The 21163-nt window shown below is 40.0% G+C and overlaps 1 protein-coding gene across 11 annotated transcripts in view; it reads left to right on the forward strand.

The window, feature by feature from the left end:
- Ppm1b (protein phosphatase, Mg2+/Mn2+ dependent 1B) overlaps window positions 1–21163 on the forward strand; it is a 58649-nt gene that overhangs the window by 25817 nt on the left and 11669 nt on the right. For all 11 annotated transcript variants that reach the window (XM_076558916.1, XM_076558913.1, XM_076558914.1 and 8 more), the window contains exons 2-5: window positions 4067–4926; window positions 12288–12405; window positions 15144–15255; window positions 15885–15942. In XM_076558916.1, the coding sequence (XP_076415031.1) occupies window positions 4081–4926; window positions 12288–12405; window positions 15144–15255; window positions 15885–15942 (1134 nt within the window). In that variant the 5' untranslated portion in view covers window positions 4067–4080. The remainder of the gene's footprint in view (window positions 1–4066; window positions 4927–12287; window positions 12406–15143; window positions 15256–15884; window positions 15943–21163) is intronic.

Here is a 21163-nt window from a genome sequence, read left to right on the forward strand (position 1 = left end):
TCCTGAGGCGTTTTCTTTGCAAGAGAATAGTAGGAATTGTGTTGACTTCAGCTCAAGGGAGAATGTGCCCATAGAAAACGTATTGGATTTATTAAGGATGGAGGATTTGTTGCTTAAACATTATTTTATGTTTTTGTTTTTCAAGACAGGGCTTCTCTGTGTAACGGTTCTTTTTGTTCTGGAACTCACAATCACAGAGATCCTCCTGCTCCTGCCTCCCAGTGCTGGGGTAACAGGCATGTGCCATCACTTCAAACTACTTCATTTAAACACACACACACACACACACACACACACACACACACACACACACACACACACACGTCTTTTGGGAGGTGAGAGTGATAGACCATGAGATAATTATGTAAAGTGGTATGTTTTAACTGTTGGTAGAGTCTTGGATTTTTTTTTTTAAAGATTTATTTATTTATTATGTATACAGAAGAGGCTGCCAGATCTCGTTATAGATGGTTGTGAGCCACCATGTGGGTGCTGGGAATTGAACTCAGGACCTCTGGAAGAACAGTCGGTGCTCTTAACCTCTGAGCAATCTCTCCAGCCCGAGTCTTGGATTTTTTATTTTTGTTGTTTGTTTGTTTGAAACAGGGTATTACAGTGTAAGCCTGGATTGCTTGCAGCTTTGTAGACCAGGATGCCTTGAACTCACAGAGATCCACCTGCCTTTGCTTCCCTTGATGGTAAAGTCCTAATGGAATTTAGTAACGTGGTTTGGGAGAAGGTGTTCTAGAAGCTCCAAGCCTGGCTTTTCAGGAACCATGGCTTTGCAAAGCTGGAGAGAAAGAAAAAAGACAGGAGTTTAAAAAATGAAGTCTGGAGCTGGATGGTGGCTGTGAACTCCTTTAATCCTAGAGACAGGGGCAGGTGGATCTCTGTGAGTTCAAGGCCAGCCTAGTCTACAGAGTGAATTCCAGGACAGCCAGGGGTACACAGAGAAACCCTGTCTCGAAAAACCACAACAAAACATATAGAGGTCCAATTTGTAGTAGATAAAAATATCCACTCTTGATTTTGAGTCTATAAGACTCAATTACATAAATGTTTAGTATACCATTGTTTTTGTCTTTATGTTTTAAGTCACTTACTCTTTGAAAAAAAAAACCTATTTTTGATAGCTTGTTTCGTACATTGTAAGTTTTATATGAATGTTTATAAATATGAACCATAATTAAGTGTGACTGTAAACTGAAGGTGTGCCCCACTTACAGCATGACTGATAAGATCAGCCAAAATCTGTCAACAAGGCAAGAGGCTTAAACTTTATATTCTCTATCCACCCTTTCTCCCTCCACTTCTCCCCCATGTCCCCTCTCAACCTCTTTATGCAGTCCTGGCTGGTTGGAACTCTAAAAATCTACCTGCCTCTGCCTCCCAGGTCCAGCTTATATCATATATATATATATATATATATATATATATATATATATATATTTTATCTTATGTGGAAGAGTGTCTTGCTTGCATTTATGTAAGTGATAGAAGTGTGTTGTTTGGGTGCCTGATGCTGACGGGGGCCAGAAAAGGGCATTGGATCCCTTGGAACTGGAATTATGTGGTTACTGGAAACACAATTCTGCTGAGCCATCTCTCCACTCATTATATTCATTTTATTTTTAAAAACAACATTTACAAAAGTCATTGTTCTTAAAACAAGTCTGTAATTCTTAATGTGTCCTAATAATTGTATTGAAGCCTGATACACATTTCAAAAGTGCATCTTAACTTTTTATAATACATTCAAGTATTGGTTTGGTTAGTAGTATTACAGCCTGAAAAGTAAAAGTGTTTCCCTAGAGGTAAAGCATACTGTTCTGTTGAACTGGATTCAGAAATAGTACAGTGTAACTTACTAAGTGTGTAAAACTAAGTTGTACAGGAATATGGTTGAACTATAATATAAGGAACACTAATTGCAAATTCGAGGTCTTGTCTATTCTGGATAGAAGAGTCTAGGGATGAGAAAGGAAGCTTTCCTGGTCTGGATAAACTTTGTGGTGGGTACATGGATGGTATAGTTTATTATTAGCCACATGTGTGCACATTATGTAGAAAGTGACCGTGGAACTTTATAATGCTTTAAAAAAGCAAATCTTTATAGTGGCACCCAGCTTTAAAGTAAGATCAGTTTGGAACTTGACAGAAAAGTAATTTGTGAAAGAAGAAATACACTCCAAAGGTATATGGGTGGTTTAAACTCAGTCAGGCTCATTCAGAACTTCAAATTAGAGCAGTGACTGAAGCGAGGAAACAGGTAGTAAGTCGCTGCAGCCAGAAGCAGTGGCTGCTTGTTCAGGGGCTGCTTGCCTGGGGCTGCTTGCCCAGGGCCTGCTTGCCTGGGGCTGCTTGGTTGGTTTTAACAACTCTTCATCTTCCTGCCTCAGCCTCATAAGTATCTGGGATTTCAGGAGTATACTACCATGCCCAGCTATAGATGTAACCAACCATCTTATTAAATAAGAAACACAGAACCAATGTAAAAGAGAAAGCCAAGAGGTCAGAGCTCAGAGCTAAAATCTCACCCTTCCTCCTGTGGTGGTCCTAGCTTCCCGAAAGAGAGCTATATCCTGTCTGTCTTTTTCATAGTATTTTGTTCTGCCTTCTCATTGGTTGTAAACCCAAACACATGACTGCCTTGTCACTGTCTGTATGTACAGCCCCTCAGGTCTTAAAGGCATATGTCTCCAATGCTGGCTGTATCCCTGAACACACAGAGATCTATGGGATTAAAGGCGTGCACCACCACCGCCACACTCTGTCTATGGCTCTAATAGTTCTGACCCCCGGGCAACTTTATTTATTAACATACAATCAAAATCACATTTCAGTACAATTAGAATACCACCACACCCAGCTGAATTGGGGGGGGGGGGACCTTAACCAAGTTGTACTTCTCCATTTTTCTCTAGAAAATTCTGAGCGTGGCTGCTGCACATTCTTTAGTGTTTTGAGACTTGTAGCCCAAGCTGGCCTTGAACCTCTTTGCTTGTTTGGTAGTTTTTTTCCAGGTGTGGTTTTTCTGTGTAACAGCCCTGGTTGTTCTGGAACTCCTTTGTGGCCTTGATCTCTTAATCCTCTTGCTTCCATTTACCAGTGCAGGGATTATAGGCTGTATGTGGTAGTGCACTTTTAATTCCAGTACTTGGAGGGCAGGGGCAAGTGGATTTTTCTCTGAATTCTATGCCAGCCTGGTCTACACAGTGAGTTCCAGGACAGCAGTTGACAGACAAGACAAGCAACAAAAATCTACTGATATCTAGGTCCGCCTGCAGAGGTTCGGATTTAATTGATTGGATTCTGTCTTACATGCTGGTTTAAAAATCAGTATATTAGCCAGGCCAGTGGTGGCACACACCTTTAGTCCCAGCACTCGGAAGGCAGAGGCAGGTGGATCTCTGTGAGTTCAAGATCAGCCTGGTCTACAGAGTGAGTTCCAGGACAGACAGAGCTGTTACACAGAAATCCTGTCTTGAGAAAACAAAACAAGAAAAAAAATCAATGTCTTAGGAGCTGGAGAGATGGCTTAGAGGTTAAGAACATTGGCTGCTCTTCCAGAGGACTCAGATTCAATTCCCAGCAACCACATGGCAGCTTTCAACTGTCTGTAACTCCAGTTCCACAGAATCTGACACCCTCAACACAGACCTTCATGAAGACAAAACACCAATCAATGCACATAAAATAAAAATAAATAAGTCATTCAAAAAGAAATCAGTGTCTTAAGAGCGTCAGGGGAGCCAGGCGGTGGTGGTCACGCCTTTAATCCCAGCGCTCCGGAGGCAGAGGCTGGTGGATCTCTGAGTTTGAGGCCAGCCTGGGCTACAGAGTGAGTTCCAGGACAGGCTCCAAAGCTACACAGAGAAACCCTGTCTCTAAAAACCAACAACAACAACAACAACAAAAAAGAGCATCAGGGGACTTCTCTTGTCACCCCAGTAAGTCAGGGCCTGTAGAAAATACATAGGGAATGAGTTGGTCCAGAATAAATGGAGCACTGTAGATGGACTATGTCCAGTTTAAACATAACACCATTTCTTTTTTTCTCTTTCAGATTTATTACTCAACATGGGTGCATTTTTGGATAAACCCAAAACTGAAAAACATAATGCTCATGGTGCTGGGAATGGTTTGCGTTATGGCCTGAGCAGTATGCAAGGATGGAGAGTGGAAATGGAAGACGCACACACAGCTGTTGTGGGTATTCCTCACGGCTTGGAAAACTGGTCATTTTTTGCAGTTTATGATGGTCATGCTGGATCCCGAGTGGCAAATTACTGCTCAGCACATTTATTGGAACACATCACTACTAATGAAGACTTCAGGGCAGCTGGCATATCAGACTCTGCTCCTGAGCCTTCAGTGGAAAATGTTAAGACTGGTATCAGAACTGGCTTTTTGAAAATTGATGAATATATGCGTAACTTTTCTGACCTCAGAAATGGGATGGACAGGAGCGGTTCAACAGCAGTGGGCGTTTTGATTTCACCTACACACATCTACTTTATCAACTGTGGTGACTCACGAGCTGTTCTGTGTAGGAATGGAGAAGTCTGCTTTTCTACCAAGGATCACAAACCTTGTAATCCAATGGAAAAGGAGCGAATCCAAAATGCGGGAGGCAGTGTGATGATCCAGCGTGTGAATGGTTCATTAGCAGTGTCTCGTGCTCTGGGGGACTATGATTACAAGTGTGTTGACGGCAAGGGCCCGACAGAACAGCTAGTTTCTCCAGAGCCTGAGGTCTTTGAGATTTTAAGAGCAGAAGAGGATGAGTTTGTCGTCTTGGCTTGTGATGGGATCTGGGATGTGATGAGTAATGAGGAGCTCTGTGAATATGTTCATTCTAGGCTTAAGGTCTCTGATGACCTGGAAAATGTGTGCAATTGGGTAGTGGACACTTGTTTACATAAGGTATGTAAGCTTTTTTGTTTGAACCAACACACTGTTGATTTTGAAAAGACATGGTAAGTAAATTAAGCAAACTTAAAATTTTATAACTTTTGCTATTTTCTTTAGAGAACTGTGTATTTTCAGATACTTTCTTCAAGAAAATTAAGCCCTTTTGCCAACTTTATCTGCCCAAACCTTCTAATTTGAAAATTAAGTGTCAACAAATATCTCAAATTAATTAAGTTTGAGTGTTTTATGGCTTGTTGGTATTTCAGAAGTGGCTGTGTAGAATGATGAGTTCTGATCTAAATTCTTGATGTTGGCAGTAGCCATCTTACTCATGATTTGACACAACTTAAAACATGTATGTAGTAGAATTCTGTTCTACTTACATTAAGATCAAGAGCTATAGAAAATACTGACAGACTTATCAAAAGCCAAGCTAGTCAGATTGTGTTCTGGTCCTCAGCAGCTAAGACGAGCTGAAACGAATGAGGTATCTCCTCCTTTTTGTCCGTTTACATCTAACTGTAAACAGTAAAGGTTAGTACATTACCCACATAGGTGGTCATCGAAATTCTTTTCATATAGATGCTATTATCTCTGATTAAAGTCTAAAGGCTTATGGAAAATGTGATTCTAAGGAAAAATTTTTGTGAAATTCTTATAATGTCTGAATTGTAATTTGGTGCAGTAATAGCAAAAATGAAAAAGAAAAGGAAAGAAAGAAATCTAGATTTACAGATATTTGGCTGTTCCATTAAATGCCTTTATATTATTCAGTTCTTTGGGCCAGGTGTATACACAGGTACCTATGGAGACAGGTGTATTTCTGTGAGTTTGAGGCCAACCAGGTCTATATAGTCTCAAAAAAAAAAAAAAAAGAAAAAGTAAAAAAATCAGTTCATTCTTGTAGATCTTTCAACAGTATGTATATAGAAATTTTTTAAGGTTGAGTTAACTGGCAAGTATCTAGATGTGCCTGAAGATGCTGAGGCAAAACTGTCAAGCGTGTGATGTTTGATTCTGTCTGTTAGGTTAGAGCTTTCTGTTTCCTCCCACATGTAGACAGTACAGCATAGTCAGCAAGCCTGTAAGGATGCTGTAGACAGTGGGTAAATCCCCAGAAGACAACTCCCACAATTTGTCCGTCCTCAGATCCCAGTGTGCTCCCCCACCCCCAGTAAATATATTTTTTTTAAATGCATCTTGGTCAAGAAATGGAGAAAGAATTGAAGAGGATCCTTAGAAATACCTGGTATTGGTGAAATACCTTTTTACCATAAAAAATGAAGAGCCAGCTTCCAAAGAGACTTGTTAACACATCATGCAGCTTAAAGGATTTGAATGGCAATACTTCAGCTTCTTGACTTTTTCTTTTCTAACCTACTGTGTCTTTTTATTTCTCAGGGTGAATTTAGTATAAAAGCCATCAATGAATGTTTGTCAGTGACCAAATAGGCAGCAACTCTTAAAACATCTCCTTAGGCTCCCAAGTAGAGAGCTCTCTTGGAGCCTTTTGAGAGTAAAGCAGACATGTTTTGCTTGACTAGTCAGTAAAAGTAGCATTTCCCCAAATTATAAAACCTTACGTGCATGTTAATGGAAAACAAATTAGATAAAAACTGAAAATTCAAAGAAAACACTAAAAAATTTTCTCCTCACCCAAAATCAGGTACTTCCCATTGTTGTGTGACTCTTTCTAGTTTGTTTTTATATATATTCACAAGCCAGCTCCAAAAGCTTCCCGTTCTCTTCTTGCCCCTCAATGGTATTAGAGATGTGTACCGTCCACCACACAGCCACTTCACAGTGTATCTTTTAAATTTTAGTATGTATCTCTTTATTTCATCCTGTGTGTCCCTGGGTGCAAATTTACCTCCCCCCTTCCCCCGCAAATCCACAAGGGGCAGTCAGAGGATGACTTGATGGAGTTGGTGCTCATTCCACCGTGTGGTCCTGGGAATCAATCCCAGTGACTTTATTTGCTGAGCTATCTGGATGGCCAGTTTTACAGGTTTGTTTTTTAACCTGCCTGAAGATGTGTGTTTTTATTAAAGTGAGGTTCATTGTATGTGCTTTTTCAGCCTGCTTTCTCCAGCAGTGTGGTCTAGAGAGATCTCTGTTTTTAGCGATGCAAACTTTGTCATGACTGCATAAGCATTCTAGTATGTAAGAAGGTGGTCGGTCATGAGAGAGTAGCCAGAACTTTATCTGGATGGTAGCTTGGACTACAGTGCAGTTGTAGTGTATTCTATCCCTAAAGTATGTAGTTTTTAGGGTCTGTGCTCACCCTTGGAAGGAGATTGAATTGATGCTGCTGGAACATCTTTACAAGATAGCTCTTAGCAGTCGCCAGTAATTGAGTATCTGTGGCAGTGGTTAAAAGATGACAGGCTGCCCTAGATCTCAGAGGAGGAACAGGAACACACAGGAGCTTGGAGCAGGTAGTTCATCCCACTTTAGTGGATTGATCATCATAGCTCCCTTGAAGGACTCTGCATTCAGGTTGAAGTCAATTTTGAACAACTTAGTTGCTTGGGGAAAATGGAGGTTTGCTTATTTTTTTTCCTAACAACTGGATGTTATTTATGGAATTAAGCCTCTGTTTGCATTTTTAAGTTCATAAATTTCGTCTTCTACTTGTTTGTATTATAAAAGCAAGGGTTAGCTGTACTGTAAAACAGAGCATGATTACTTGAAATTTAGAGGGGGAAATTGTGTACATATGTTTAATTCCATGGAAAACAGATATTTAGTGGGTGTTGCCTGCTTTAAGAGGAGAGCCAAAGAAGATCCAGTTAAGTAGAGTTTTCCCCCAAGAGATTGAGATGAAGTCAGTGTTTTCTATGTTAATAATATGCCTTTAAATAGCACACACACTTGTGTATGTTACCTCCTAAACCCTGAGAAGGTTTTGCTAATCATCTTTGTCAGAATCACAGCATTACAGAATTTCTGCTTTCTGGGAGCCCGTGCTGTTCTTAGCACTTAGCAGATATTTTAGCCCCATTAATTTTGACAACAGCCATATGATAGTAGTTAGCATTCGAGCTGTTAATGAGAAATCGTTTTTCAGATTGCCATTTAGCAATGTTAAGTTACAGGTGTTAGACGATGACTCTGGTCAGATGTTAATCCTACTTACATTAGTCCCTAAGGAAACAAGCTTCAGCCGGGCAGTGGTAGAGGCAGGCGAATCTCTGAGTTTGAGGCCAGCCTGGTCTACAGAGAAAGTTCTAGGACGTCCAGGCCACATAGAGAAACCCTGTCTAGAAAAACAAGGGCTTGCTATTTTATTGTTCTTCATGGTGCTTTTCACCAACTAATTCAGATTTCATAAAGTATATAGCTGCTATTTGTGACCTTTTATGATTTATAGGTCAGATGCATTTTATCTTTTACAGTAATCAGGCAAAGAACATTTATTTCTAGTTTACAAGAAAAAAAATGGAAGTTGACATTAAAAAGATAGTTGTTAGTCATACAATTTATGGCTAACAGTTAAGAGCAGAGCTTAAGTTTTCTGACTCTTTAGTTATCTTTAGAAGTGATTAGCAGAAAGGCTTGGTCATTCTGCATTAGTACTTTGTGTCTGAAAAATTGTTCCCCCCTTCCCAGTTGTTATTATTATAAAATTAGTAAATTTTTTTGTAAATACAGAGGTGTTTGGAAATTAGGTTACTCGACTTTACATCTCTTTCTAATCTCATTGCATTTAGTGCTTAACCACTGCTGACAGCTAGCTGTATATGTCTGTGTAGTAATGTTTACTAATACACATGTACAAGCATAAACACATGGTTTTTTGTTTTGTTTTGTTTTTTACTATATTTTACAGAAATGGGTCATGATGTGCTTGTTGCTTTTTCTTACATTTTAAAAGGCAATATTCTTAGCCAGGCAGTGGTGGTGCACGCTTTTAATGCCAGCACTCAGGAGGTAGAGGAAAGCGGATCTCTGTGAGTTTGGTGCCAGCCCGGTCTACAGAGTGAGTTCCAAGATAGGGTCCAAAGTTATAGAGAAACCCTGTCTCAGAAAAAAAAATTTTTTTGATATTCTTTTAAGATACTTGATTTCCTTAAATTCAGTTATATACTGAAGCTCATATAATCAGGAACTTGCTTAATTTAAAACATGAACTAGATCTAGTCATTGGATAAAATTTAGGAAGGTATTTTTGAAAGGTAGTGCCATCCTGATTTATTCCTACTAAATGACAAATGTACTTTATCCCAAAAATTATTTTAGTTCTAAACTCAGTTTAACTCTAAACTTCTTCCAGTGTAATTTGTGAAAAATATATTCATTTAAAAAGGCAAAAGTAAACGTGTGTGTGTGTGTGTGTGTGTGTGTGTGTGTGTGTGTGTGTGTGTGCCCCTGCAGGTGGAGGTTTATGGGAAACTTGTACTAATTAGCAGCCAGCACCGTTATCTGCCGAGTTGTCTCACTGGCCCTGGCTGGTCTTTGAAGTAGAGGAGAGGATTGATGATTAAAGTACAGTATCCATAAATCCAGTGTAGCTCAGTGGAGAGATCCAGTACTTTGTTGGTCATGTGGCTCTAGGGTCTGAGTATTGTTCACAGTGTACCTTAGCCCAATTCTTTGTTACCAGTTTCAAGTATTACGTGATTACATTCAAACTTAATGGATCTACACGTACCAGTAAGATATTCCATATTATAATGTATTTTTCATTCTTTTGAAAATGTACTTACTACTGAGATGTGTTTTTGTCGTATACTACACAACCTCTCAAACCTTGGGAACATTGAATGTAGCTACCTCATCTCTTAAATTACACTGGTTATTATTATCATGGGGACTTTGTTTTATTGTAACAACCTCCCACCCTACAACATAGGCTGTGTGGAGACATACCTCTGGACTCTCTGTTGTAATCATGCAACATTCAGCTTTAGAACCAACTGCGTCAAAATCTTTATACCTAAATTTAGATACCCTTATTTACGGAAGGCCATTTATGCCTTCTTTGACTTAATTTGTTATTAAATACTCAAATTCTTCAGTGTATTATAGCTATCTACTGAAGAAGTATAAAAGAAAGAGTATTGAAATAAAGTTTTTAAATAGCTAATCTTTTTTGTTGTTCCCGATAGATTTTTATGAAAACCAATTTCAACCTTGGGCTTAATGAAAACTATATTGATTATAGAACCATGTGACTATGGTTTGTCTCTTAATAAACAGGAGAATGGGAAGGTTCTTTTTCAGCTGCTGTGAAACACCTGTGCTTTGTGTTGGAAATAGAAGCAGCATTGAAATCACACATGACTGGGAACTAAGTGTAAATTCATTTTTATAAATGATAGAGATGAAGTGAAGCTTTTATAGATAGCATATTGATTAGGAACTGTTTAATAATGTTTTGCTGTTATAAAATAGGAAATGGTTAGAAGACACTATTCCTAAGTGTCTGCCAACACTTCTGTCTGTCCATAACATTGTCTTAAAAATCATAGCGATGGTTGATGTTTTCAATGTCTACTGTATAGTTTAATTTTCTTCACATTAAACAATGTTTGCTTTAACTATATTGATGTGATACACTTGTATGTGTAGTCGTATAACCAGATGCAGTGTTTCTAATAGTAAGTCAAAAAAGCTGCTAGGTTTTGTTGAGGAATGAAAGAAATTACTTTGGCCAGGGTTAGAGTCCTGGTTTCTAGACACTTTACATCTGTGTGTATATTTCTACCAAAGCTCAGGAGTCTGTAGAAAGACTGTGGAGTCTAGAGAAGGCCTTTCACCCCTTCAGACTTGCTCCCATTATACTGGAAGCTGGAAGCAGTTATTCTTTAAGGCTGCCTGTCTTGTTTGGTCATACGTGGATTCTTAAAAGGTGGCAGGTCGGAGTCAGGGAATGCTGGTGTAAATTTTGGCCAGAATGACGGAGACAACTAGAGTGGATGTAACCTTGACTTCTTTCAGTTCGATGGGCAAGCCTCATTATCAAATGAAACTGATTACCACCTCCACTGATTGAGTCTTTTAGAATACTGAGGGGGGGTGTGTGCATAAAAGAGAGTGTTTGCTAGGCTTAGTAGCACATTCCTGGGACCTCAGCAGAAGTAGATGCAAGAGAAGCATGAGACTGTATAACATAGTGACACTATCTCAAAAACAAAGAATTCTAACAGTTTTGTATGTTAAGATACTCAGTTATATACCTAAAGAAAGGGTAGAAAGAAGATTTTTAATTTATTGTTCAGTCATGACACTTTAAGAATGTATTCTTTTTTTTAAATAAGTTTTATTTTATTTATTTATTTATTTATTTATTTAGCTATTACATATACAGTGGTCTGTCTGCATGTATGCCTGCAGGCCAGAAGAGGGCAACAGATCTCATTATAGATGGCTGTGAGCCACCATGTGGTTGCTGGGAATTGAACTCAAGACCTCTGGTAGAACAGCCAGTGCTCTTAACCTCTGAGCCATCTCTCCAGCTCCTAAAAATGTATTCTATTCTTCCTTCTAAATATAATTTGTAAGGTCATAAATAAAAGGAGGAGTAAAATTTATCCTTATGTAAAACAAACTGTTTTAACTGCTCTCTAAACACCCTGTAATTAAAAAGTTGCCCATATTGACTCAGGTAGCATGTGCCTGCAATCTCAGCTAGGCTGAGTTGAGGCAGGAGGATTGCAAATTCAAGGCAAACTTTGAGACCCTGTCATTAAAACAGAATAAAAGCAAAAAACTCTGTTGCCCAGGTGTTTATAACTTGGTAATCCAAGCATATCACATTGTTTAATGTAACTTCAGAATCATTTGAAAAATGATTTTCTTTCTCGAATGCGATGCCCATCAGATGTTTATGTTTTCATTTATTTATAATGCGCGCTCGTGTGTGTGTGTGTGTGTGTGTGTGTGTGTGTGTGTGTGTGTGTGTGTGTGGTGTGCATGTGTGGAAGTCAAAGGATAACTTTTGGGAGTTGATTCCTTCTTCCATATAGCTTCTTGAGTTTCATGATAATCAGATTTTCAGCAAAGTTGAGTTAGAGTTGTGTTATATTGACAGCATGAGATTTTCGAGATGTTTAAAAGGGTGTTTTAGGCTTAAGTGGCCTTTAGGATTATGCAATTTTGAATGAAAAAGACATTCAAATGTGTAGGTGTAAAGTTGTCTTCATTTCTCAGGCCGTAAGCTGGTGGGTAAAAATAGTTACACAGAATAAAATCCAAGAATAGCTACATTTATAGTCATTCCTAGACACCTTGTTCCTTCTGATTGTATTTTAAATAATTCTTTGAAATAAGATTCTCTAAGGTATACATTCTGGGTGGCTGGAACTAAATATAAATAGCCAATTGTTGAAACATAGAAACAATTTCCCCTTTCTTTCTTTAATATACAGGGAAGTCGAGATAACATGAGTATTGTATTAGTTTGCTTTTCAAATGCCCCCAAGGTCTCAGATGAAGCAGTGAGGAAAGATTCAGAGTTGGATAAGCACTTGGAATCACGGGTTGAAGGTAAGGAGTCTTTATTTTCCTTTTTTCCAGTTCACGAAGGAAAGAAAAAAAATATTCTTCCTTATCAGATGATTCTTTTAAAATGTTCTCAGTGGAAGCAATTATATGAAAACAGGGCCTCCAACAATAAATGCCCATCTGCCTAAGATACGCTATCTTAGGTCAGTATCAATGTGAGGAGAATGAGTTTCCCTCCTTTAAAGGTGTTTTGGGGTGGAGACCAGTGTGCAGTTCTTAGTGCAGTTGCCAGATGGTAGTGGTGACTTGGGCTGAAATGTCCCTGGTGAAAGGTATGAAGACTGACTGATAATGCACCAGACTGCAGTGGGTTTAGTTTGGGGAGATTTGTCTCCATGATACTGCATATGATGACTTAAGAGATCAGAGACACCACTTTACATTTTAGTGCCCAGGACTGTCGCACTACAAAAATGGCCTGGTCCAAATCTGTCTGTCTGTCTGTCTGTCTGTCTATATCACTAAAAATGCCTGAGATATAAACAATTGAAAGAAGAAAAGATATATATTAGTTTGGTTTCAGGAGTTTTGGCCCGTCGTTACTGCTGTATCGGACCTGAATGAAGCAAGGCAGAATATCAAGGAAGCAGGAACATGCTTCATGGACTATAAAGCAAGGGGGCAGGGGTGCTGGTATTGCACGGGAAAGACTTATCCTTCAAAAGCATGCCCTCAAGTGACCTTCTTCCTCCAGCTAGGCATCACTTTGTGGTAACCCACTCACCTATGAGCTGATTGGATTCTCACAGTTCATTCAGCTTTTAATAGTGTCACTACCTAGGGACCAAGGCTTCAACACAGTCTGCCCCAGTAAACATCCTGTAGATAGGAGTATAAAGCAGTGTATCTGTCTATTCTGGGTATGGGTCAATGAAGGATTTTAAAAGTAACATGGATGTTGCAACCAAAGGATGAACAGGATTGGCAGGGAAAGTATTTGAAATTCCAGGAGAGTGCATGTCAAGACCTGGCTGCAGAGAATGTTTGGATTGAAACTTAGAAGGAAACTTAGAATCATGGTAGAGTTAATAAAAGGGAAGTGGTCGATTCTAAGGCCAAGGCCAGAATCATGTGAGGCATGATAAAGGTTGGTATTTTGTATCTTGAGAGGCTTAGGACACTGTGTGTGTGTGTGTGTGTGTGTGTGTGTGTGTGTGTGTGTGTGTGTGTGTGTTAAAAGTAGTACCCACATGCAGACACACATAATAAAATGGGCGGGTGTGGCTCAGTGCTCCAGTGTATCCCTCGTACATACATGGGTAGACTGGTTAGATCACTGATGGAAAAGGAAAGGTTCTTACACTGGGAGCCCACCCTGGAGCAGAGGCAGGAGGAGTTACTTGGAGTTGGAGGACAACCTGGGCTGTAAGCGGGACTGTCTTAGAGAGGTGGGCTTGAGAGAGTGGGCTCAGCATTAAAGCACGTGTGCTGTGCTAGCTACATGAGGATGGGGTTCAGCTGAAGCCGAGGGGCTGGGTGGCTGTGACAGCCCACAAGTGATACAGCAACCAGGAGGACAGGGATCTCCCCTGCAGGCCAGCTAGCGGAACTGGCACTATCAGCTGACAGTCCTGCTCTCCCCTCTCCACCTCCCTCCCTCCCTTCCAAAACCACAGCAGTCTTCATTCTCGATATATGCCTCCACACGTAGAAGCATGCACATGTATGCATACACACATGCTTTACATTTTTTCTTTTCTGTAAGTTACATGTAAAAATGGAAAATGTAAAGTTTTTATAAGTACCATGATTCATTTTCTTTAAATTGCTATAGAACATAAGTATTTAAGTGTCAGTGTATAAAAATGACTTAAATTTCTTTTTTTTATGATTGTTATGCAACCATTGGTTTTGTTTTCCCATAAAGACTTTAGACAATCTCACTAACTGGCTGGCCTTGACATTATTTTGTAGCCCAGGCCATTCTGATTCTCTTGCCTCTGCCTCCAGACTGCTGGGATTTCAGGCATATACCACAGTCTTCAGCTTACATTATTGCGTTACAGTATTTTTACATAAAATTAAAATTTTTCTCAGCTGGAAAAATTGCTAATTTGGTTAAGTGCCTATCACAAAAGCGTAAGGCTGTGAGTTCAGATCCCCAGCACCATGTCAAAGCCAGGCAAGGTGGTGCGTCCCCAGCAGAAGAGGGACAGGGCAAAGAAAGGCAGATAAACTGTAGGTCCAGCCAGAGAGCCTGGCTTAAGAAGGGAGGTGGAGAGCAGTCAAGGAGGGAACTGAACACTGACACTGAGCTGCCCTGTGTGTTCATGTGCATACGCCATGCACATGTGCTGTAGTGTTCGCCCATGAGTTAGGTGCTTTGTGTGTGTGAGGAGCCTTCTGATTGGCTAGGAACCATGTCACTCACTGACTAGATCACTGACATTTTTCTTTGCTTTGCTGTTTTCTTTCGAGACAGGCTTTCTCTCTGTAACAGCCCTGGCTATCCTGGAACTCACTCTGTAGACCAGGCTGGCCCCTAACTCACAGAGATCCACCTGCCTCTGCCTCCTCAGTGCTGGGATTAAAGGTGTGCACCACCACCACCACCACTGCCCAGCTGTTTTTCTTTACTGTTTTTTTTCCTTTACTTTTTTTTCTCTACTGTTTTCTTATCGCTGGACATTGAATTCTAGTTTATATTTTATGAAACTATGTTTGATTGAGTAACCGTGTTTGTGTCGATGACTTCTTATGTCCTGTTCCTAAACTTACAGAAATTATGGAGAAGTCTGGGGAGGAAGGAATGCCTGATCTTGCCCATGTCATGCGCATTTTGTCTGCAGAAAATATCCCAAATTTACCTCCTGGGGGAGGGCTCGCTGGCAAGTAAGTACAACAAAAGAGCTAATTTTGAATTCATTTTAAGTCAGTAATTAATCATTTCGATTAAAATAACAAAGCAGAAGTAGATCATTTATCTAAAGGTGAAACACTTCATCTAAAAAGATTGGATGCAGGGGTGGGGTGTGGGCGACCATGCATGTATCGGTACAGGCTTGGCAGAATTGGTTTTCTCCTGATATCATGTGAGTTCTAGGTTTTGAACCCACACCATCAGGTTTGGTAGAGAACACTTTTGCCCATTGAGCCATCCCATCAGCCCAGGATTTATTTTTTTCTTTTTAAGAAATATATCCAGATAGTAGATAAGTTTTTTGCTTAATAAGAACTAGTAGATTTTATAAGATCAAGAAATTATGAGTGGCTGGGTGGTGGCGGCACACGCCTTTAATCCCAGAGGCAGAGGCAGGCAGATCTCTGAGTTCAAGGCCAGCCTGATATACAGAGAGTTCCAGGACAGTCAAGGCTACACAGAGAAGCCCTGTCTCTGGGGTGGAGGGCAGTATATTTACAGTTCTCCGCAAATATTTAGTATGACAGTTCTTTCTGTAGTCAGGGCAACATATTTGGAATATGAGCTTAAAATTGTACATAATCAAAACGTATCTTTTTAGGCGCAATGTTATTGAAGCTGTTTATAATAGACTGAATCCACACAGAGACAGTGATGGGGTAAGTTGTAGTTCATTTTCTTACTGATTTACAGTAGTTTTATAATATAAATACTAGATATGAGTAACTCACATAGTGATGTCTGTGTAATAACTGACTACTGTTTGCCATTTTAAGGAGTTACTTGAAGTTTTAGAAAATGTATTGCAGACATCAAATGCTGATTTATGGATAGCTTTGTGTTGTCACTTTTAACTTTTCAGATAACCTATTTTGTTTGGGCTATCTCTGTTTTCTCCCTCTGTCTCTGCCTTTCTTCCTCTTCCTCATACCTTGATTTTGAGGCAGGGTTGTGCTTTGAATAAATAATTTACCAGCACCAGAGGTTAGTAAGTAACCATACCTTATTCTTAGATTTTTTTTTTTACGTTTTATGTTTAAAGTAAAAAAATTAAGGTAGTAAGTGTATGAAAATTGAGGCAATAAGTGTATGTCTGAAAGTCCAGTTGGCTATCAGCCAGAGATTTAATAATTTAAAGATATTCATAAAGCTTAAGGAAGGCATAAAAGGCTCTTAGGTTGTTTTCCTAGCAGTGTTGTTTTTAGTTAACGTTTTAGGTATGTTCAGTCTTACTAGTGCAAACAATAATGGTAAGTTCCTTACTGAAGAACAAAAATCTGTGAAAGTCTTAGGGACTGTTGATCCAGGGTTCACAATACCCAGACAGTTTTCACAGTCCATATGTATACCTTCTTTATTAACAAATATCTCAGGTGGTTTTCATCAGTTCCTTAAAGGAGCCGCTGTTCCCACTCCCAAGAATAATTGCTAAAGGATTCTGCCATATACCATAATATCTGGAAGTAAACCTACATTTTAGCATAAGATGTTCTTAAAGTAGCCAGGGCCTGTGATGACACCCTTTCCCTTTTTCTAAAATGTTGATTGTGAGTCCTGGGGCTTAGTCTGGTTTATTTTGACTAACCTCAGCACCCGCAGCAATCAGTAAAGAAAGCTCAGTACAAGCTTGTTGGGAGGGATGGATGTAGCTCCATGGTAGATGCAAACCCCTAAGGTCAGTCTCCAGTGTAATTAATAAATAACAGCAAAACCCCTTTTTGTCTAGGGCAGAGTCTTGTGCATTTCAAATAGTTGATCTAGTGTTCTTTAAAATAACCTTAAAAGGGGAGTCTGAGTGGAGGTGGAGACCTGAGGATCCCTGGAGCTTGCTAGCCAGTCAGCTTCATGTTCACTGAGACATGAAAAGGCATGCATATGCAGGTGGAGGTCAGTGTCTAGTGTCCTCCTCAGTCACATGCATGCACAGATAAAAACAAACACAAAACCTATAAAATAGTGAGAGAGTAGGTGCAGGGTGGGTAGCTTAGTTGGTAAAGTGCTTGTCACAGAAGCATGAGGACCTGAGTTCAACCCCTAGCTCCCATGTAAAAATCCCGGCATGTGGTACTCGCTTGTATTCCCAGTGCCAGGGAGCTGGAGATAAGATGACTGGGGCTCACTGGCCAACCAGCCTAGTATAATCGGTGAGCCTTGGGTCCAAGTAGCAGACACTTTCTCCAATCAAGTGATGGCATCTGAGGAGTGACACACGCCTACAACAGAAAAGATTGCTGGACTGGAGAGATAGTTCAGCTCGTTCTTATAGGTGAGGCTCACACTCAAAAGGTCAAAGAGATTGCTAATTACGTGATAGTCTGTATTTCCTGTGCATTGGTGTATGCTGTGTGTGCTGTTACTGTGGGGGTGTGCAGTTAGGCGTGCATGTGTGCATGCTGCAGGATAGGTAACTTTCCTCTGTTGCTCTCCACCTTTAGTTTTTGAGGGTACAAATCAGTGAGAATGTAGGCATGTAGAAGTCAGGACAACCTCAGATGCCCATTCTTGCCTTCCGTGTTGGAGACAAGGTCTCTTTGTTTCCCCGCTGTGTCTGTCAGGCTAGGCGGCCTGTAAGCTTCCAGTCGTCGTCGTCATCGTCGTCCTGTCTTGCCTTCTATCTCCCTAGGTACACTGGTGTTGCTGTAGGCTTGTGCTTTCTGGGGATCATGATTCAGGATGGCAGGCTCTGCAGCAAGAGCCTTCACCTAACACTGAGCCATCTCAGCAGCCTGCTAGTTAATCTTTTCAGTGTGCTTAGCTTTCATTGCCCCATTTGCTCTTTACCTGACTTACTTAGGGTCTTATGTTTTATTTGGTATGAAAGGGTGTTGGTGTGGGGGCTTGTGTTTGAACGTGTTGTGTGTGTGTGTGGAATTCTAGAGGAGGCTGTCATGTGGTCTGCTCTGTCACTTCCCACTTTATTCCTTTGAAACAGGGTGTCTCAATGAATTCAGCACTAGGTTGGCAGGCAGCAAGTCCCAGCTATCCTCCTGTCTCACAGCAGTGGGGTTCCAGGCATGCACATTGCCACACCCGGCTCCTCTGTGGATACTGGGCTCCGAATTCAGGTCCTCAGGCTTGAGCTGCTAGGCCCTCTCCAGTGCCAAGGGTGTGTTTCTGTATAAGTTATTTGGTTGTTAAACTATGTTGTCTAGATGACACAGCAATTATAGAGATTTATTTACTCTTATGTATGTAAGTGTCTTGTCTGTATGTATATTAAGTGCACCATGGAAATGCAGTGTCTGAGGACAGAAGAGAGGGTCAGAGCCTCTGAAACTGGAGTACAGAACTTATTCCAGCCCTTTTTGGGAGCAGCATCACTTCAGATTCCTGTAAACAATTTTTCTTTTTTAAATCATGGGTGTTTCACCTGCATGTATGTCTTTGCCCATGTGCATGCCTGGTACCTGAGGAGACCAAAGAAGACATTGGATCTCCTGGGACTGCATACACATGGTTGTGAGCCACCATGTGGATGCTAAGAATTGAACCCAGTCCTTTGGAAGAGCAGCCACTTCTCTTTAACTGCTGAGCTGTCTCTTCAGCCTCTTAAACATCCGTTCTAAATAAGTGTCTAGATGCTTGGAACATTTCTCATGTAAAACTGATAATTCACAATAATGCATTTGCTGGAGTGTTCAGATTGATGTTGGCTATACTTGTCACAGATCTGAACTCTGCCTTTCATTAACACAGAGGACAAATCTCTTCATTTATAGAATGACAGAGTATTACTTCAGAGAGTGCCTGTGAAGATTGAATGACCTTGTAAAGTTCTTAGCACAGATGTTAGTTTTCCCTCCTGAGTGGTGTGAAGAATGTAGAAAAGAGTATGAAAAAAAGTGTGCATTCTAATTAGGAAGACTGGAAAGCCTGCAAGGTGGGGTTAATTATTATAATTATAATAGGTACGTTATAGGTGTACTGTATGAACTTTTTAAAGTTGAAGTAAAGAAAGCACAACCTAGATAATAGCTTCTTGTGACATGAGCAGAAGCAATGAGAGAGTTATATAATAGTATTTTGAGAGCTGTACTTGCTGGGGAAGATGTAGTAGTTGCTCATCATCTATTCAGAACAGTGGAAAAATGCAATTTTCTATAAAGCTAAATGATTTTTCTTGGTTAGGTTTTTAAATTTGGTCATCATTTTAGTGTAGTGGCTTTGTGATGCCAGACATTATAAAATAGCCCCCCCCCTTTTAAATTTACTGGTTTGATTTAGTGAATTATTAAAAAGATGAATACTACTTCCCCAGACAGGGTTGGTGTAGGCCTTTAATTCCAACACTTGGAAGGCAGAGGCAGGTGGATCTCTGAGTTTGAGGCCACCCTGGTGTACAGAGTGAGTTCCAAGACAGTTAGGGCTACACAGAGAAACTCTGTCTGGAAAAACTAAAGGAAAAAAAGAAACATATTCTTACAAAGCTGCCACTCCTGTAGCAGCAGACAGAGTATTTTCAGTATAAAGGACTTCCTATAACCCACCACAGTGGACTGTAATAGAACAAACAGCCTTACCCCAGTCCAGCTTGAAGTAGGGTTGAAAGCCATGACTGTATATCAGAGTTACAAAATAAATTATAAAATACCTAGAGCCTCTGAGCTTGCTGTCTTCAAATACAGCTTTGCGTCAATGTAATTTCAAAGCTTGGTGAGTGTACGGTGAAACCAGGGTAGCTATTCTGCATGTATGTCAGTTGCCCATTCGAAACAGGGATTGTCCTACAATTTATTTAGAAAAATAATAGGGAAGCCTTTTGTTTATTAGGGGTTCGCAGGGGCCTTTCACGAGGTCTTTGTGAGGCACCATTAAGTGGAACATTTCCTTTTTGAAGATTTGATTGAAGACTGACAGTGATTGAAAATGCAGTTACCTCGTTCAGTCATAGCCCTTCCTGAACATGGTCAGATGGGAAACCTGAGGGGAAAGGGAAAGGGGAAAAGTATATAAGAAAACTTTAGCAGAGAACTCATTCTGCAGAAATAGTTAATTTGACAGTTAATAATATGCTCATAGAAAATAGGAGAATTGAAAGAAAGCATAACCCACCACCCATTATCCTGTATCATTGTATCATCATATTTCTTTATCTTTCCAAGCACTGTGGGAACATCTTATTTTTATTTCATGTGAATGGGTGCTTTGCCTGCAGATACGTCTCTGCATCACTTATGTTCCTAGTGCCCAAAGGAGCCGAGGAGGGTTTTGGATCTCTTGCGACTGGAGTCCAGACAGTTGTGAGCGCCACATGGGTGCTGGGAATTGACCTGGGGCCTCTGGTCAAGCAGCTGGTGCTCTTAACCACTGAGCCATCTCTCTCCCCTCTTTGCACTTTAAATATATAAAAATAAGCAATTTAAAACACATAAGGAATACACACATTCTTTGCTTTTTGCCATGGGGACAATTTTTTAAGCACTCAGGTCCTTTCTCTCACTTTTCCCATGAACACTACAATTTGTATTATGTGGATTTATTAATGTTACATCTCCCAAGATAAGACTATATCTTAAAGCCTCTATCAGTAACCTATTTTTTTTTAATTTGGTGGTGAAAACTTCCAAATAGGTTAAAAATTGAAATGACAGTGACTGTTAGAGATTCCAGTTGTTCACATTTTGCTCTGTGTGCTTTGTGTGTCTTAATGTCTATGCATATGTACACTATATATCCATCTTTTTGTGACTAGCCCTTTGCAAACAGTTAAAGATTACCATAGCTGGGGAAATTCGTCATGCCATGAAATGCCAAATCTAAGATTTCTTATTTGTTCCTGAAATAACTATTACTGTTGTTTTCAAACAATCAAGTCATTACCACAATCAAGGTGCATTTTTTTGTAATTGACAACTTTGTCAAGCCTTAGCTAGCTTTCCT

The sequence above is a fragment of the Peromyscus maniculatus genome, chromosome 22, assembly GCF_049852395.1.
Source record: "Peromyscus maniculatus bairdii isolate BWxNUB_F1_BW_parent chromosome 22, HU_Pman_BW_mat_3.1, whole genome shotgun sequence".
Taxonomy (NCBI): domain Eukaryota; kingdom Metazoa; phylum Chordata; class Mammalia; order Rodentia; family Cricetidae; genus Peromyscus; species Peromyscus maniculatus.